The sequence below is a fragment of the Centropristis striata genome, chromosome 5 (assembly GCF_030273125.1).
Source record: "Centropristis striata isolate RG_2023a ecotype Rhode Island chromosome 5, C.striata_1.0, whole genome shotgun sequence".
NCBI lineage: Eukaryota > Metazoa > Chordata > Actinopteri > Perciformes > Serranidae > Centropristis > Centropristis striata.
The window spans coordinates 42,046,095-42,065,194 of NC_081521.1; the positions used below are offsets into that span (position 1 = coordinate 42,046,095).

Here is a 19,100-nt window from a genome sequence, read left to right on the forward strand (position 1 = left end):
ATATCTATATATGGGTATATTTTTTATGTTGATATATCTCCCAGCCCTTCCTAGTGTGGTGATGTTCAGTGTTATCTCTTTGGGTCCTCAGTGCCAATATGACATGACAGCAGTAATGAGCAGTTATAGCCTGGGGCTTATGAGGCCTTATGTCTTGTTTGACGACAGCTATCATCAGAGTATCAACTCTTTAATAAAGGAACCTTTAAATGCCTGATTTTAGAATGGACTGATGCAGATGATGCAGTATTTTCCTAATGAAGACAGTTTTAACCAACTTATACATGTAATTATGCAGCACTATATCTGTCAGATGAACCCGTATGTCCTGTATCTACTAGACGTCCAGTCTCTAACTGAGATCTCTCCTGCCAGAGTTCCTCCCTCCCCTCGGAGCTCTCAGCCTCCAGGATGTTGGAGGGCCTCGTTGCCTGGGTGCTCAACACGTACCTGGGGAAATACGTCAGCAACCTCAACACAGACCAGCTCTCCATCGCCCTGCTCAAAGGTAATCACACATTATCTGTCACTTCTAGTTATTGATGAGTTTTTAAAATTGTTTTACAAATAAGTATTTGTAGTATTCTAGATTTTTAAAAAAGTTGTTTTCCCTTCCATCCTCCTTCTCTGTACTGGATTCTGTTTGTAGACTCAGAACTTGGGTTAAGGCAGGGGTGTCAAACTCAAATACACAATGGGCCAAAATGTAAAACTTGAATAAAATCGCGGGCCAACATTGAACAAATAAACCTTTTAATATATACCAAACATGTTTTGCTTTAACATTAAATATGGAACCAGCAACGCTTATAAACATACAATATATAACTAAATAGTGCAGACATGCAAAATCACATTTCAAATAAAAAACACATCAATGTCATTAATTTACAAAAATGATATAATAATTTGGTATTGCCTCGCGGGCCAGAGTTTGACACCCCTGGCTTAAGTAATCCATCAAAATGAACATGGTTTCTGTTGAACAGTTGTGTTGTCCTGACTGGTGTTTTTATTATTGTGTCAACCTGATTTATATCAATACATGAAGGGTAAATAACACAAACACCTCTCTGTTGTATAGTTCAAGAACACAATATCTCATTTAAAAGCAGCGATGTGAGCCAAAAAATATCTCTTACAGATATTATTAGCAACAGCAATTAAATGCATTACAGTAAGGTGGTTGGAGCCCCAACATATAGCATGTGGTCTGAAAAAATAAAGGAAATATATCAAATGGAACAAATAACATACTCCTTAAGACTTCAAAAACATATTTCACTAAAAGGTGGAGCCCTGCTATGGGTATACTGATATCATTTCATTTCTTTTATTCCATTTTAATTTATATTTTTCTTTGTCATTATAGTCTCTGTATTTTTTTCTGCAGATATGTTGAATATGATTCTGAACACGATTGTGAATGAAACTTAAATAAAAACTAAGTAAAAAAAAAAAGAAAAGCAGCGATGTGAGCGTTGGCATTGGACAATGATTTGTCTGTGTAATAAACAGTTATGATCTGTTTTAATTTTTCTTCCTCAGGTGCGGTGGAGCTGGAGAACCTCCCTCTGAGGAAAGATGCCCTCCGAGAGTTTGATCTGCCCTTTGAAGTTAAAGCAGGTGAGACTCACTGACCTTTGACCTCACAACGTTTCATTAATGAAAAGCTGGTCATGGTGGTGTGCAAAACAATGTACATGCAAATATTTGAACGTTCAATCTTCTTCAGACTGAAACAATATATTTGCATTGTTAATTAAACAAATAGGAAAACAGAAGTGAAAACACTTTAGAGTCTTCAGAGCTGCTGCTTTCTCCTGTAGATGGTCTTCCTCTAAGCTTTGCTTCCTGAATTAATTAATGCATTGACCCTTCATTCATTTAAAAATACAAAGGAAATTAATTAGCATATCCATGCAGAGTTAATTATGTTTTTGAGGTTTTCCAAACTTCAGGAATTGACACAATTTGTGCCTCTTTTGCATCCATTTATGGTTGAATTGTCCTGATTTACAGCAGGTGAGAGTGCCAGGTTAAAATTATAAAGAGATGTAATGTACTCAGCCTAGTACAATAAAGCTGTCAGTTACTGTGTATATGTATTCTCCTGTATTTACGAGGTGTCCCTGAATGCAACATGCCCCCTCAGTGCTGGCATCCATCAGCTCTGGTGAAGAAAGTATTTATATTGTAGATCAGAGTTTCCTTCCATTAATGTCAACCATAGAGCAGATATTCTCCACTTATTTAGGAATTCACTATTTAAACACCTGTTCCTTTTTGGGCCCATTCTGTCTAAAAGTGTGGTAGCTGCATTAACCAGCAGGCTTCACATTAAAGGCACTAACCAAAGGGAACGTGGGCAGGGTGGCACCAGAATGACCGTTATTATTTCAAGCCATTATATTCTGTGTATATTGTAATGAGGCCTGTTGTATATCTGCCCCATCTTAACCCTCTATGCTACGCATTATGATGCCGGTTAGGAAAAGAAAAAAGAAAGAAAAGAAAAATGTTTGGAGTTTTTTAATTCTTTTTTTTTTTGGTAGATCTATGTGTTTGTTGCCCGTAGGCAACATTGTACCCTAACACAAGTACAATGCACTAGTGAAAAAGAGAGTTTTTAAAACTAATTTTAACATAATTTATTTAATAAACGTTCGAAAGATTCAGTAGCTTCAACAGGGTGCAATACAAAACATTTTACATTTTAAACCGGTTTCTTGTACCATTGAACCGACGACCCATTGAAATGAATGAATGTGTATGAAACTATCAAAAATTAAGGTTTACTCACCTATCAATAGGAATAGGGCCAGGAAATGAGCAAATTAAATCATTGCTATTGGTTCCCTATATTATTCCTTCTTTTTTAAAGTATCGCATCGCTCAAAAACATGCATTGTAGAAATTTGAGAGGCCAAAAAAGGGAAAGTTGCCTGAGGGCAACACCGTACCGTAGAGGGTTAAATAATAATAATAATAATGATCATCAATCATGATTATGATGGAGTCTGATCATCTGGAGCTCCTCCCTCCTACAGCAGTCTGTAGCAGCATGCTGCTCTCTAACCCTTTAGATTGCTGCATGTATGTTCTCAGATTACTGAGCTGGAGCTGAATACTTATTGTCTTTCCTGAAAGCTCCCTAAGACATCAAACAAAGGCCTTTATTTACTGAGGCGCGTCTTGTCACTACAATGAGAATAACAAGTTCACACACAATGTCAAGTGTATACCTTCATTGTTTGCTTTTACTCTTCCTGTAAGTCGCTTTGGATAAAAGCGTCTGCTAAATGACTAAATGTAAACATCACAGTCAGTTTACTGTTGTTCACACAACACAACCTGCTGTCCTTTAATCAGGAGTTTTGTTGTTGTTGTGGTGTTTACACTACATGACTAGTGATGTACTATACATAGTACAGGACTGATATGTTGAGAGTTATTTATTTACCTAAAGATCATGATACGCACGAACGTATCGGCCGATGCCGATACAATTTAAAAAAACGCAAATATCGTCCTGATATATATCGGCAGGCCAATACATCGGTCTATCTTTAGTATTTAAAAAATATGTAGAATTTTATTTGTCCTTTTGCTGGTCATTTGAGTTGAATGAGTGTGTTGCTGAAGCTAATATAACGCAGTAGTTCTCAACCTTTTTGAGTCGTGACCCCCAATTTAACATGCATGTTGTCCGTGACCCCCACTCACTGAACACAATCTCACACACACAGTTCAGATCATACAAACTCAGTTGATACCACAAATTTTGGACAAATAATGAAGCACAAAATGACCAAAAAAAGGAAACAAAATGACCAAAAAAGACACAAATTGACCACAAAATGATCAAAAAAAGACACAAAATGACCAAAAAGACACAAAATGACCAAAAAAAGACACAAAAATGACCAAAAAAGGTACAAAATGACCAAAGGACTAAAACACATGAACACTTTAACACAGTGGAGACAGAGCTGACTTCCTAAATGATTTGGCGACCCCCAGAAATCATCTCGAGACCCCAATTGGGGTCGGGACCCCAAGGTTGAGAACAGCTGGTATAACGGAGTGGCAGAAACCCTGAGCCATGCAGGATGTTAGAGAGATTTATTATTATTATTCCATTGTTCTTGTAGTTGTGCTGCTCTAAGTGTCTCAGAGGGCCCTCAGTGCATCTGTTGGCATGACAGAATAAACTGGACTTTCCTGTCTGGAGATATGAACTCTAAGGCAGTGGAGGAGGAGCAACATTCTTCATCGCTGTAGAAACGAGTGTGAGTTGACTGACTGGCTGTGACTCCTGGTGACATCATGTTTTTCTCCAGGCTTCATTGGGAAGATCACCCTCCAGATCCCGTTCTACCGGCCTCACAGCGACCCCTGGGTCATCTCCATGTCCCAGCTCAACCTGATCATCGGACCGGCCCAGCTGGATGAATATAATGGAGAGAAGGAGCGAGAGGAGGAGCGGGAGCGCAAAACACGCCTCCTCAAGGCTCTGGAGGACAGATTCAGGGTACGTGACTCACCACAGACGATAAAAAGAGATTTCTGTTTCTCCCAGTGACAGTAAGAATTAAAAAATGACAAAATCCAGCTTCATTAATCAATAAAAATATATTAAAAAAAAAAAAAAAATCCAGCTTAATTTTTCATCCATTCAGCAATAACGTTTTCTGGCCTCCTAGAGATATAATAATATAATTATTATTATATTACAGCCTCAGAGTGGCTAGAGTAGATACACACACATATACTTGTTGTTTTTCATGTCACATTACACCAGCAATATTGAGGTTATGCTGCTGAAGTTTTATTTCTGGTGCAATTATTTTAAATGTGAGGCAGAGCGAGCTGGTATCATATCGTCTCCTAGCAGCAGAAACTAACTGCATGTCAGAATTGTTAGAAAGAAAGTATCACTGATTCTCATTCAGGAACAAACTAAATCAAATAACTGATCTGAATTCTGGAGCAGATCTTCCTGTCCTAACCTGTCTCCTTGACTTATTTCACTCTCTAACTTACTGTATCATCTTCTCCACTAACTTGCACTTTTATCTTTTGAGTTGTTTCTAGTTGTTGATAGTGTATGTCAGGGGTCCCCAAACTACGGCCCGCGGGCCACTTCCGGCCCGCCAAAGCAATTGGAGCGGCCCACTGAACTATCCCAAACAATCCCTCTAAACATGGCCTGTTTTTTAAAATTGCATTTATTATATATTTATTTATAAAATATCCACATGCAATGAATAAGGTAGGCGTTCTAATTAAAACTGACCTTAGTTGTGAATTATTTACAGTAGTAGCTCATTTTCACCCCCTCACACAATATATATAGCATATATAGGTATATTCTGATCTACGTGATGCCGTAAGCGTCAAGGCAAGCTAACGGAAGAGAGTCGCTCAACAAAATGTGGAAATGGAAAATAGATTCTGAATGCAGAATCTATTTTCACCTGTACCTGTTACTAAATCACATCAGCTCATTGTTAACTGGCATCAGCTTGTGTTTTCATTTTCTACAAATAAAAGGAATATCTGTGGTACTTCAAATAAACTTTTTTGCAAACCAACAGGTGGTGCCACGGCCAACAAATGATGGTTATATTGACACAATAACACTGGTGGTCCCTGTGGCCCGTATCATTTCCTGTTATAGCCTGACCCCGGTATGGGGACCCCTGGTGTATGTGCATGTTTATGGTAAATGGTAACTTATATAGTAGCAGCTTTTATCCAGAGTTGGAGGCGAGGCTACCAGGGCAGCTTCCGGTCAATGTGTGACCGCTCTACCAACAGAGCCATAGCCGCCCCATGTATTATTATTATTATTATTATTATTATTATTATTATTATTATTATTATTATTATTATTATTATTTATATATCTATCATTGTATGTGTTGTGTCCTCCAGAGTGAGTGTGAGCAGAGAGGAGAGTCCTACTGGTATTCTGTCACTGCCTCAGTGGTCACCAGGATTGTGGAGAACATTGAGGTAAGCCATCCACCATAGATAGTGGGGTTATAACCAAGGTTATTATAGCTAATGAAAACTAACCAAAAAATAGGACATTTTTGTTAACTGAAATAAAAATAAAAACGAGAGTTTTGAAAACAACGATAACTAACTGAAACTGTATTGTGTGGTTACAAAACTAACTAAAATTATAGTGAAAATGTCCTTCGTTTTCATCTTTGTCAACATTTTTGTACATAATCCAGTTTCTATTCTCCACCGCTGAGTGTGTGTATTCCTGCTTTGTGGTGGTTAAATCACCGTAATGAACCATGTTGGCTGTAAAGAGAAACTTCTCAGATTTCAGAAAACGTTGGAATTTTCCCGATAGCACAAACCGTTTAAAAGTAAAAGTAAAAGTGTCGCCGGAGCATCACTCTGTAAACTTTGGATGTTGTGCTTTCACTGTGTGCAAGTGAAAGTGTAGCAGAAAATACTTCTTGACTAAAAATAATGAAGCGAAACCTTTCCTTTCAAGATCAGACGATCTTTAGTGAAAAATAAAGAAGAGCAAAAAACATACAGCGTGTGCGTTCATGCCGTGGCTTCACATTTCTTGCTAACACAACAAAACTCTGACGTAATCACGTACGTTACGTCTGCTCCTAGAGCATCTTGGGAAATGAAGTCCTTTTAATGTAACTCCAAATCAATGAAATTAAATGTCTCTTTCTAATCACATATTACACACATGAACTGTTTTTAATAATATTACTGTTAACTTATATTTTAACCTGTATTGACTTATTTATTCTTTTATTCAGTCAAATAAATTCTCAACAGAAAGTCTTCAATTCAACCATGATGTTACAAATCACATTTTCTTACGGCGGCGCTGAAAATCCAGCAGCAGCAGAATAAATGAAGGGAAACACTGCATCATCATCACTACAAATCTTTCACAAAAATAATGATAAAGGCTCCAAAACTACATGAGTTAGGTTCAGGTAGTTCACCTGTACTGTGAAACTGTAGTGAGTGACACCAAACGAGAGAGAACAGAATCTATTTATTAAAAATTATTATAACTTTTTGGCACGCAGGCAGCAAAAATAACTTAGCTTATAAAAATGACAAAGTAGTGCAACTGCAGATACAATCTGATAAATTAAGAAACAAGACAAATAAAAAAAAGTTAACATGTAATGGACAAATGTTATAACAAAATGCAAGTCACCATTTCCTCTGTTGGATTATAAAAGAGCAAATGACAATTACCTAGATAAATAAATAAATACCTTTAAATGTCAAGACGGGGAATTTCCATGCGACTGTAATCAGAACAGTGTTCTTGTTGAGTTACTGACTGATTTTCTGCCTTATATTATATATTACGTGTAGCTGAAGATCCAAGATGTGCATCTGAGATTTGAGGACGACTTCTCCAACCCAGAGAAACCTTTCTCCTTCGGGGTCTGTATCCACAACGTTTCTGCTCAGAACCCCTCTAAAGAGACGGTAAGGAACCAAAGGATTTTAAACTTCTAATGTGAAATCACATGTCATTCCTTTTCATTCAGGCTTTTAGTGGATAAGAAGAGAGTAAAGATTTGAACCTGCGCTACAGCAGTCCCAATTCATTTTTTAATAAAAAAACAAACAAACAAACATTTTTTATATGATACTGAAGCACCAAATCACTTTATTGGGGGATTTATTTGTGTTTGCAGGACCAGAAGCTCCTCCGCCAGAAGCAGCTGGAGATCGAGCACTTCAGTGTCTACTGGGATACGGAGTGTCACATTCTGGGGAAACTACCTGCTAATCAGATCCAGGTGAGACATTCAGGTGCTTCAACATGAGGAGGAGTTCAGAGTTCTCCATTGGATGATGGTGATGAAAGGTGACCTGTTGTACCTTCAGGTGTATTACAAGGATAGCTGGGAGTCATTATCTTGAATAATTGAATGGTTATTTATTTTCAATTATGAATATTTCTAGTGTTTCCCCTAGAATTTTTTTGCTGCTGTGTCCGTGACCATGAGCAGTGTTGCCAACTCCTCAGTAAGGAAAGTAGCTATTGGCTGTCTAAAAAGTGGCTAGAAGTTGATAAATGACATCATCGCCTAATTTGCATAATTGACCATGTGCATGTACTGTAATGGACGCTGTAGGAGAGAGGAATAATGTTGTGGGGAAGACAAAAAGTGAGTAAAAACACCCTAAACATGTTTAAAACTGCAAGTGAACTGTCTCCTGTCACAACTTCAACCCTCCTCCTTCATCCGGCCTCGGACCGGCTAAAGGGTTAACATCCCCTCTGGCTCTGTGACTGCAGCTGGGAGAGACTGCTGCGGGAGGACTGTGCTGCTTCGACTCGTTCTTACTCCTTTTGATGAGCCGCAGGGAAAAGTCTCCAGTAACACCAGAAAAAGTCACTAGATTTGTCGCTAGTCGATTTGTTGAAAAATAGTCGCTAGAGGGTCTGAAGAGTTACGTTACGTTACGTTACGTTACGTTACGTTACGTTACGTTACGTTACGTTACGTTACGTTACGTTACCTGCGCTACTCGCTATATAGACCATTTATAAGCTAAGCTAATAACCTAAGAGGGTCTGACAGGATTTGAGTTGAAAACAGTGTTGTGTGTTGTTGAGCTCACACAGTGTGAGTAGAAATCATTAGTGGTGCATTGATATTAATGATCATATTGATATTAATGATCATGTGACATTTCAGCAGCGGCGCCCGTAGGGGAAACACTGTAAATAAATCACCAATGTATTGTTCTCATCAGAGTTATGAAACAGTAAGCTAAACTAATTTCTCCAAAAATCTCCTCCAATGATCAGACTGTTTGAAGTACTTGGCAGGATTTTAATGAAGAAAAGGTAAAACTGAAAATAAACAAATAATACAGACAATATTAACCATTTGCATGAGTCAAATATACCTTAAAACGTGTTAAATCCTCCTAAACAAATATACAAATACAAATAAACACACTCACTGGCAATGCCACAAGAGTAAAGAAGGATGAGGATTGTTGCTCTACCGGATTACAAAACAGGACTCCTCTAACCTTAAGGAGACCGGAGAGTCACCAAAATAAAAGTCACCTCTTCAAAATAAAAGTTCTTCAATTTCTACCAACTGTTACATGACAACCAGGTTCCTTCTTGGTGGAGCCTGGTACTGTAGCAGCTGTGGAACCAGTCAGACTTCCTCTCTAAGTCCCGTATGAGCAGTTTGATTATTAAATAATTAATTAATTATTATATTAACCGTGCAGGAAGCGATGACCCAGTGCATGCAGAGCCGGGAGCACCAGTACATCTTTGAACCGGTCTGTGCCTCCGTGCTGCTCAGGAGAAACACCTCAAAGGAGCCTCTCCGGTCCCGACACACCCCCCGGATCGAAGGCCAGGTCCAGCTGGAGCCCATGTCCTTACGCCTCTCACAGGTCTGTAACACCTGACCTCCAGTTAACAGCTCGCAGCATGTTAATACACCACGCTACGCTGAAATACATAGAAGCCACTTTCACTTTCTCTAAAAACAAACTTATCTTCCAGTAATTCCAGACAATGTCAGTTAATTTCACATTGCTCCAAACCAGCTGCTGTGTTTAATCTGTCAGATGTCCACTAACTATAAGAGGATTATCAGAACAACATTGACTGATGTGTGTTGTAGGTCCAGTACCAGCAGATCATGGCCTTCCTGAAGGAGCTGGACCGCCGGGAGAGAGAGATGCTCTACCGGAGGTGGAGACCAAAACTGCCCATTTCTGGAAAGTAAGTCCAGACTTTTATAATAGTCTAGACGGAATTGTCCAAAAAGTGAAAGTGAGGAGCATTTATGGGTACAAGTCAGGAACCGGCCTACTTTACTTATTTTAAGGGTGCTGAATCCAAAAAACATGGTTCCCAAGCAAAATTTTGAGTTTTTGACCTTCTCATTTGCATATCAAAATGGCGGCCGTTGGTCGTTGGACCATTTCCCCTTAGTTTTTTTGTAAGTAGACAATCAAAGATGAGGAAATTAAGTTTCTAGATCTATAGTCTAGGGTCAGAGCAAGAATATAGTGGAGGCTCAGTGTCTTTTTATATATATATATGTGTATATATATATATATATATATATATATATATATATATATATACTTTTAAGGTGAAATTAAGCATTATTTGTGTCATTTTTTTTCAATATCACTTTTAAATGTTCCAGTTGGTATTTTGCATATATATATGCATAAAAAGCCACTGAGCCTCCACTATATTCTTGCTCTGACTCTAGACTATAGATCCAGAAACTTAATTTCCTCATCTTTGATTGCCTACTTACAAAAAAACTAAGGGGAAATGGTCCAATCACTGAGCAAGATGGGCAATTTGGCGGCCATTTGATAAACAGATTAGAAGGTCAAAAACTCAAAATTTCGTTGGGAACCATTTTTTTTGGACTCAGCACCCTTGAGATATGTAAGGTAGGCCGGTTCCTGACTTGTACCCATAAATGCTCCTCACTTCTTATAGGAGGCCTTTATTCTGAAATCCGTCTAGACTATAATGGGAGGAAACAGTTTGTGAACGTTCTTAAACTTCTTGGACAGAGTGAAACGTGATGATCCAACAGTCTTTTAGCCTTAGAACATGGCTCATTGCATTTCACTACATATCGTTTGTTTATCTTTGAGTCCTTGACTCAGATTTGATCCTGTGCCGTGTTTCTCCTCCAGCTGCCGTCAGTGGTGGCTGTTTGCTATCGAGGCCAACCTGAGTGAGATCAGGGAGCAGCGGCGGCGAGGCAGCTGGGACTTTGCTCTGAAACGAGCTAGAGACGCCCAGACCTACACCAGCCTCTACTTCAGGAGGCTGAAGGGAGTCCCACTGAGTCCCCAGGAGGAGGTACGGCACTGTAACAGACATGAAGCCTGAAATAACATAAACAATACAAATATATCGCTCACTTCCTCATAACTAGGGCTGATCATCTCTCTGGGATAAACATCTAGATGCTCAGGTTACGATACGATTAAAACAAGATATACTTTTATGACAAACCGATTCAAATCGATACAGTGTGAGAACGATTTTATTTTATTTGATCCTACGGTTAATATTTGTTGTAGATATTTTATAGTGTGTCACTCACAAGTTTTATATTTTATTTATCTTCTGGAGTTAAAAATCTGTTTTATTGTTGGTCTGAACAACAAAAAGACCACAAACATCTTTCTACATTTATAATAATGTATAGAAAAATCATTCTAGAAGCTTTTTACCCTTTCATTATCTGTTATTTCCCCCATTCACATTTATTATGGATACTATTAAAGTAAAAAAACAAAAACATTAGGGAGCAAAAAACACTGATCCATCGTTTGTCACGTGAGGCTGATCATTCAGGCCAGCTTTGATCTGAGTGACATCATTTACTTTTTCTCTTCATCATCTAACATCGTTTACATTTTCCTTTAATCATCTAACCTAATAAAACATTGGCTGGTGTTCAGAGGACACAATCATGTTCTGGGATATTAAATAATTAATTTATCACCGTCGTCTATATACAGACACAAATAATAGGCTAATAAATAAATAAAATAATATAAAGACATTCCCATGTCCCTGATCAGGACACAGTTGACAGTATACATACACAGTTGACAGTATAAATACACAGTTCACATTATAAATACACAGTTCACAGTATAAATACACTATTCTGTCCTCACAATTGCGTATCTGAGCAATGCTAGACAGATAGCGAACAAACACTCCAATAAACCTTGTACTTCAAAAGGTGTGGCTTTACTGAAGTTTCTTGTAAAATTGAAACATACAATACAAACAAATACATCACTTTTCTATGCACATTGCAAAGCATAAACAAACACAACAACAATTTAAACATGTACAGCTATCAAATGCTACTTTCTCATTGTGAACGAAACAATCACGTTTTAACTCTCCAGACTTCTAACAACATATCTAAAAGTTTAACATATGACCAGCATCAGAAAAAGAACAAATATTTTGTATACTTACGGACAAATCAACTCCAAGGCTAAAACGTAAGGGAATACTGTTTGCATACACACTCTAGCTCTGCTTCTTATCCAACTGAAAACACATGGCTTAAAAGTGAAACTTGAGGAAAACAAAACTTAAGAAACTTAACACTACCAAAATTGTCCACTAGGTGGCAACAACTGGATGAATCACTGAACAGAGGTCAGCACATACACAGTGCAGGTTGTTATTCATGTTCAGCTGTTTGTTAAACAGAGAAAACACACCGGGCACCGGACACATGGAGTCGCGCAAGAACCGTTTCACGGGCAGCTTCAGCTCTCACCTTGTTTTAGAGACACTGACGCAAACTGTAAGTGTGTGAAGCTGCCAAACGATTCCAAGTCTGGCGACACCAGATCCATGACTCTAGAAATGATTCATCCAGGAGTTCTTGGCTGATTTGTATCAATTAAGGAAGCTGCTAGCGACTCAGTTTCTCTCACTGGTTAAACCGAATATCCGGTCGCATCGGTTTAACGTTCACAACCCGAACCATAACCAGATCACTAGTATAACGCTTTGTTTAACGACTCAAATCTCTTTAACACGACCGGCTCATTCACCCATTCACACACACATTCATACACTGGTTAACAGCGCCGCCTGCCACCATCACACGATGAACGCAGCATCGGGACATGTTGGGGTCCAGTATGCTGCCGGTTAGTGGAGGACCGCTCTACCAACCAGACTCAGTCGCCCAGGTCTGGAGGTTACGTGGTCGGGGAGGGGTCTGTTAGAAAGGAGTGGTCACAGGAAGGGAAACTTCCATCGTAGTTTGTTATTTTCATCTTCTTATTGACTGAAGTGATGATCAACTCTGTCTGTTTGTCTTGTGTCTCCAGTACGAGCTGGAGCGAGTGGAGGAGGAGCAGACGCTGGAGGAGCTGCAGACTCTCAGGGAAATAGTCCACGACTGGTTCCGCAAGCAGGAAGAGATCGCAGAAGTACGTTTATATGATTCATATATGCAGCCAAATATACAGTCAAACTGGAAAATGAGGCCCTAAATTTGTATATTTGACTAAAATTGACCAATAATAATGAAAAAAAGATGAAAATTATAAATCAATTTGTTGGTCATGAGTTGCCGTAAAAGGTGGGGAAAAAAAAAGTTAGTAATATTTTTTCCTACATCCTAAATCCAGTCCTGTGTCATGGGGTCCTTTTGACCCTGAGGACCATGGTACATAGTGGATGGGAGGACTAACGGGTTAATGGACCACACACCACTCTGTTGTCTATTATAACACAACTGAATGCAATAGAACTGATTTTGTCTGGGACACTTGCTGGCATCACATTTAGTTAGTTGTTAATGTGTCTTTGTCACACGTTCAGCCTGTCTCCTCTTCCTCTGTTTCTTCTTCCAGAATGTGCGAGAGCCCAGCAGCGACCCTGAGGTCTGTCTGCCCCCCACATCCATCCCCAAGAGTGGCAGCTCAGGGATGATCCAGTACCTGCAGTCCTGGTTCCCGGGTTGGGGAGGCTGGTATGGAGACTCCCACGATCCAGACCGGCCTGAAGAGCTGCTGCCCAGTCCGTCCTCCTGGGACATTCTGGGTGAGAGACTCAGTCTGTCTGTTTGTAGCTTAGCTTAGCTTAGCTTAGCTTAGCTTTGTAGGCTAAAAAAGACGTACACTACCAGTCAAAAGTTTTAGAACACCCCAATATTTAAAAACCCCATTTTTTTATTGAAATTCAAGCAGTTCAAGTCAAATGAACAGCTTGAAAGGGTCCAAAGGTAAGTGGTGAACTGCCAGAGGTAAATAAAAAAAGGTAAGCTTAACCAAAACTGGAAAATAATGTACATTTCAGAATTATACAAGTAGGCCTTTTTCAGGGAACAAGAAATGGGTTAACAACTTAACTCTATGGAGTCTTGGGCTATTTTGTCCATTTTTGAATTCTTTTCATGTCTTTGTAAGTCATTTTGTGTCTTTTTTTGGTCATTTTGTGTCTTTTTTTAGTCATTTTGTGTCTTTTGGTGCCTTTTTTGTCATTTTGTGTCTTTTTATGGTCATTTTGTGTCTTTTTTTAGTCCTTTAGTCCAACATAAAATGTGATTTTGAATCTTTTTTTTTACTTTCAAAACACTATCATGCTCAATAAAGAATTTTAAATGTTGCAAATGTGCATTAATTTCAGAGAACACTGAGACATTAAACTGCATCATTTTCAATTAAATTCTGGAAAAGTTGGTGTGTTCTAAAACTTTTGACCAGTAGTGTATTTGGTTACATCAGGCAAGTGGTGTCTAGACTCTTGTATCAAAGATCAGATTTTTGTGTTTTGTATTGTTGTAGACAATCTTTAAAGAAAAACAACTGACCAGGTTGATTGTAATAGCAGCCTTGTGCAGGATTTATTTAGCAAGTATCAAAAAACCGATTCAGATGCCAAAGGTGTCAGATGAATCCAAAAGATCAGAACAACACTGAGAGACAACACCCAGTTTCTCTCTTTTTAATCTGCAGGTTGGCGTGTCATTGTTTCTGTGTAACTAAGGTTCAACGTCCTGTAGTTTCCTGTTATGAAGAACACATATATGATATAAGAGCACGCTTGGGATTTCCTAACTCAGAGCTGTTCATATCTCAATCAACAGGAGTTTCCTGTAAAGAGACTGAGACTGTTGGTCAGATTTCTGTGTGTTTATCAAAACATGTTTGATGCATATTTAAACTGCTATATGTCAGATATTTCAATACATCTTCAAATTAATTCTACGACAGTATCAGCTGGTATAAAGTAGGCAGATAAATGATGATATCTAGGAGGGAGGCCACTGTTTCAATTATAAATCTAAAACCAATCGAAATGAACTTTGATCAGTGAAATCGGAAATATGATTGAATGGCCTTAGCGTGGCACGTTAAAAAAATATGGCAGTTGTATTTTTCATTTTTTTCATTTTATTAATTATTCTTTCGAACCGAAAAAAATAAACAACATAAACAACAACAGCGTAGGCTAGATGCATATACATATTCATACACATACTCACATAGACACCATTAAACAGATGTACATAAACATATACACACATACAGTATATAAACCCTATACATATACATGCATCTGCCCCGTCTAAGTAATAAGATAGAAATAAGAACCAGTTAACTTAATATTCAATATGCATTTTTTTATATAATTTTGGTTCGAAAAAAAAGGGAGTAGGCTGAAGTATAAAATACTTCTCTAGGCCTCTCCCCTGATACTCAACACTTCAAAAATAAGAAATTGTATCTCTATATATAGCCACTTAATGTCAAATAAATATGTATTGTTATTATTATTATTTATTTACTTATTTTCTTATTAGTCAACCATAGTATATCAAACAACTTAGATCTGAGAATTTCTATTACTCCGCAAAGAAAACAAATAAACAAAAAAAACAACAAACAAATCAAAACACTGAAGGCAGTTATATCACTCTTGATATGATGCGCTGAACAAATGTTACATCAACAACAGAGTGGGATTTTGATCTCAAAACGAATGAAATGGTAGATTTAGTGAATATCCAGTGATTCTATCTTCTGACCCAGATGATAAAATGCTTCTCCAGCAGAGACAGAAGACTTGTTCGACCCGCTGGAGGACTCTCACACGCTGAACACCTTCACCAGGAGAGATCACCTGTTCGCCCGGCTGGAGTTTCTCCTGGAGAAGGGCGGAGTCACCCTGTTCCACCAGGACAGGAAGGGGGACACGCTGCAGGAGGACGGGGTCATCCAGCTGGAGTTCTCAGGTATTCAGGCAGCGTTTCTCTATTCAGAGGGTCATTTTCACCATTCTCATCCTCCCATATCACTAGAGCAGAGCCTGGAGGAAGTATATATTCATATAGTGGGAGATTAAGCCAATGAGGTTGAGTGTGAAAGTGGGATGTACACTGAGGTGTAATACTCTATACGAGTAGTGTTAATATACACTTTCTACAGTACAGGCCAAAAGTTTGGACACACCTTCTCATTCAATGCGTTTTTCTTTATTTTCATGACTATTTACATTGTAGATTCATCAAAACTATGAATGAACACATATGGAATTATGTACTTAACAAAAAAAGTGTGAAATAACTGAAAACATGTCCCACCCTTTGCTTACTAGAATATAAGACATGTTTTCAGTTATTTCACACTTTTTTGTTAAGTACATAATTCCATATGTGTTCATTAATAGTTTTGATGAATTTACAATGTAAATAGTCATGAAAATAAAGAAAACGCATTGAATGAGAAGGTGTGTCCAAACTTTTGGCCTGTACTGTACAAAGTGTATATTGGGTAATACATGGATGTACATTGAGATATAAAGAGACAGAGAAATAGTTATTTTAATACAGAAACGCTATCTTTCCGTCCGTATTATGCTTAGCTGTCAGTTAATAAAGTTTTGTTTTTAATGAATCAAACTGATGCAGAAGAAAGGGCTTAAATCTCCACTTAGCATGCTAATCGTTAGATAGCACATTACTGCACTAAAAGTACATTAACATGAACCCAGTTAGCTGATATACTATATTGCATGTAAGTATCTCATATCAAATGATTATGGGCATTACGCTAAGCAACATGAATATCATCCCTGAATTACATAGTAATGCAACATAAGAAGTGAATAAAGCTAAATCTCTGATTAGCATGCTAATCGTGAATAACAGAATTTGCACATTACATGTAGACCACTACGACGTCTGCAACTCCATAAAACACTTACTGTTCATAAGGTACCACCATCCAGCACACACACACTGAACATTGATTTTTGCTGGAAACTATTCTAACTAATTGAACCTTGTAGCCACTTTAAAACTCCAAAAGATAGGTAGGCTAAATAGACTTCAGATGAGATGAGTCAGGGTGGAAATCCAGAGTGAATTGTTACTGACCAGGTGTAGACCTATCACACAAAGGGGCGGAGCTCCCCTAAAAGGGGCGGAGCTACACTAAAAGGCGTCCGATTGGAAACAGTGCAATGCTGCAACACGTCCTACGTAAATAATGATATTTTTAAAAATGAATTCAAAAATCTTCAAAATCGAGGATGCACACCTTCGTGCCATGCGCAAGCTAACGGTCACAGAGATATGAACTAGACACACACACACACACACACACACACACACACACACAGTCACTTCTTGCTTTTATAGAAAGATGGTAAACTCAATATCTTTGGGGGTTAGTGTTCACTATTTTCTAGAACTTTGTTTAGAGCAATATGTTTAATATATTTGTAAAAACAATAATTTAATTCAATAATTATGGAAATATCCATTAGTTGCCAGTTCTACAGGTGAAACATTAAGGGCTAAAAAGTTGCATATTTTTGTCAGTTCCCCTGTGTTGTTTGAGACCAAAATGACTCTTAAAGATGTGTAGTGGCCTGAGTTAAAGGTGTTTCTGTCCTGTAGATTGACATCATTGCAGCAGTAGACTAGAGCATGTGTACTATTGGATTGACTGTGAGCCTCTCTGAACAGGGGTGAACGTGGTGGTGGAGTCTCTCCCTCGCTCTGAGTCGTCCCTGCTGTCGGTTAAGCTGGGCGGTTTATTCCTCAGAGACTTGACCACTCAGGGCACCATCTTCCCCGTCCTGGTGTCTCCCAAAACGGTAAGCAGTTTAAAAAAACCTACATTATATGTTTATAATATTCTATTGTATGTCATGCTTCTAATGTTTTCCCATTTGTCACTTGTTGTAGGACAAAGTTGTGGTTGCCATTAACCAGCCGTCGGGCCAGTCCACCAGTTCCTCTGGTAAGACTTCTGTTTCCTGTTGTAAGAACTGACACAGTCAAAGAAATAAAACATGTGCATAGACGCTAACACATGAATAAAAGAGTGATGAAATGAATGAAAGTGTGTGAATATATTTAAATATATTGTCTTTATACACTCTGCAATTAAAGTTCAAACAGATTAACTTTCTTGTTAATATTCATTCAGAATTTGATGCCTGCAACATGTTCCCAAAAAGTTGTAACGGGCACGTTTAACTTGTGTTTTAAAGGCGCGGTGGCATTAGCACTGTAGCCACCTTGTTGAATGGTGGGCAGGTAATCAATATTATACATAATATATAATAATAAACCATGACCAGACCATGGCACACCTTTCCACTTTGTGTCAGTCCAAGTTCAGGTGAGCATGTGGTGTTCCCAATCCTTGTAGTACAGTCATGTCCATTTTTAGCAGAGATTTTTTGAATCATGAAACTTAAAACATTTGGATTATTTGCCAATGCAGTTTTTCAGACAGCGGTTAACCTCGATCCAACCTTGTTTGATGCCCTTTCAAATCCAATGGTCACACTATCACCAAGTGGCAGCCTCTGGGCCTGAACAGTGGTGACCAATGCTGAAGTACCTTAAACCTGCTTTCTGTCTAATGGTCATGAGGTGGTAATGCTGCTCATTTTCACAAAGAAGTCCTTTTTATAATATTAGAAAACAGGAATTAGACCCTACCTCTCACTTGATAAACAGGGCTATTGTTAGTTATGACATAGAATCATTCTGTTCTGCACATGTACTGCTACAAAAATACAATGGCCACAGCCTAAAACCAAAAGACAACATCCACTATTATTATAGTCTACTAGTGCAGAGCCCGTAGGAAGTATTTATTCGTATAATGGGAGATTAAGTAGATTTTTCAATTATGGCCAAATTGAACCTTGTAGCGCACTTTAAAACTCCTAAAGATAGGTAGACTAAATAGACTTACAGATGAGATGAGTCAGGGTGGAAATCCAGAGTGAATTGTTACTGACCAGGTGTAGGCCTATCACACTAAAAGGGGGCGGAGCTCCACTAAAAGGGGTGGAGCTCCCATAAAAGGTGTCCGATCGGAAACAGTGCAATGCTGCAACACGTCCTACGTAAATAATGATATTTTGAAAAATTAATAAAAAAACTGAAATCTTAGGTCAGTCTGACGGTCAGCGAGATATGCCCTAGACAAACACACACACACACACACACACACACACAAGCGCGCTTCTTGCTTTTATAGATGGATGT

General features: G+C 38.4%; 1 protein-coding gene across 1 annotated transcript in view; it reads left to right on the top strand.

The window, feature by feature from the left end:
• Positions 1 to 19,100, top strand: part of vps13d (vacuolar protein sorting 13 homolog D) — an 83,265-nt gene that overhangs the window by 2,614 nt on the left and 61,551 nt on the right. Inside the window, exons 3-16 of the mRNA XM_059332305.1 lie at positions 376 to 508; positions 1,549 to 1,626; positions 4,344 to 4,534; positions 5,941 to 6,021; positions 7,384 to 7,500; positions 7,713 to 7,817; positions 9,277 to 9,447; positions 9,681 to 9,781; positions 10,726 to 10,894; positions 12,910 to 13,011; positions 13,438 to 13,627; positions 15,639 to 15,821; positions 17,559 to 17,689; positions 17,781 to 17,835. Coding sequence (XP_059188288.1) covers positions 412 to 508; positions 1,549 to 1,626; positions 4,344 to 4,534; positions 5,941 to 6,021; positions 7,384 to 7,500; positions 7,713 to 7,817; positions 9,277 to 9,447; positions 9,681 to 9,781; positions 10,726 to 10,894; positions 12,910 to 13,011; positions 13,438 to 13,627; positions 15,639 to 15,821; positions 17,559 to 17,689; positions 17,781 to 17,835 — 1,771 coding nt within the window. The 5' untranslated portion in view covers positions 376 to 411. The remainder of the gene's footprint in view (positions 1 to 375; positions 509 to 1,548; positions 1,627 to 4,343; positions 4,535 to 5,940; positions 6,022 to 7,383; positions 7,501 to 7,712; positions 7,818 to 9,276; positions 9,448 to 9,680; positions 9,782 to 10,725; positions 10,895 to 12,909; positions 13,012 to 13,437; positions 13,628 to 15,638; positions 15,822 to 17,558; positions 17,690 to 17,780; positions 17,836 to 19,100) is intronic.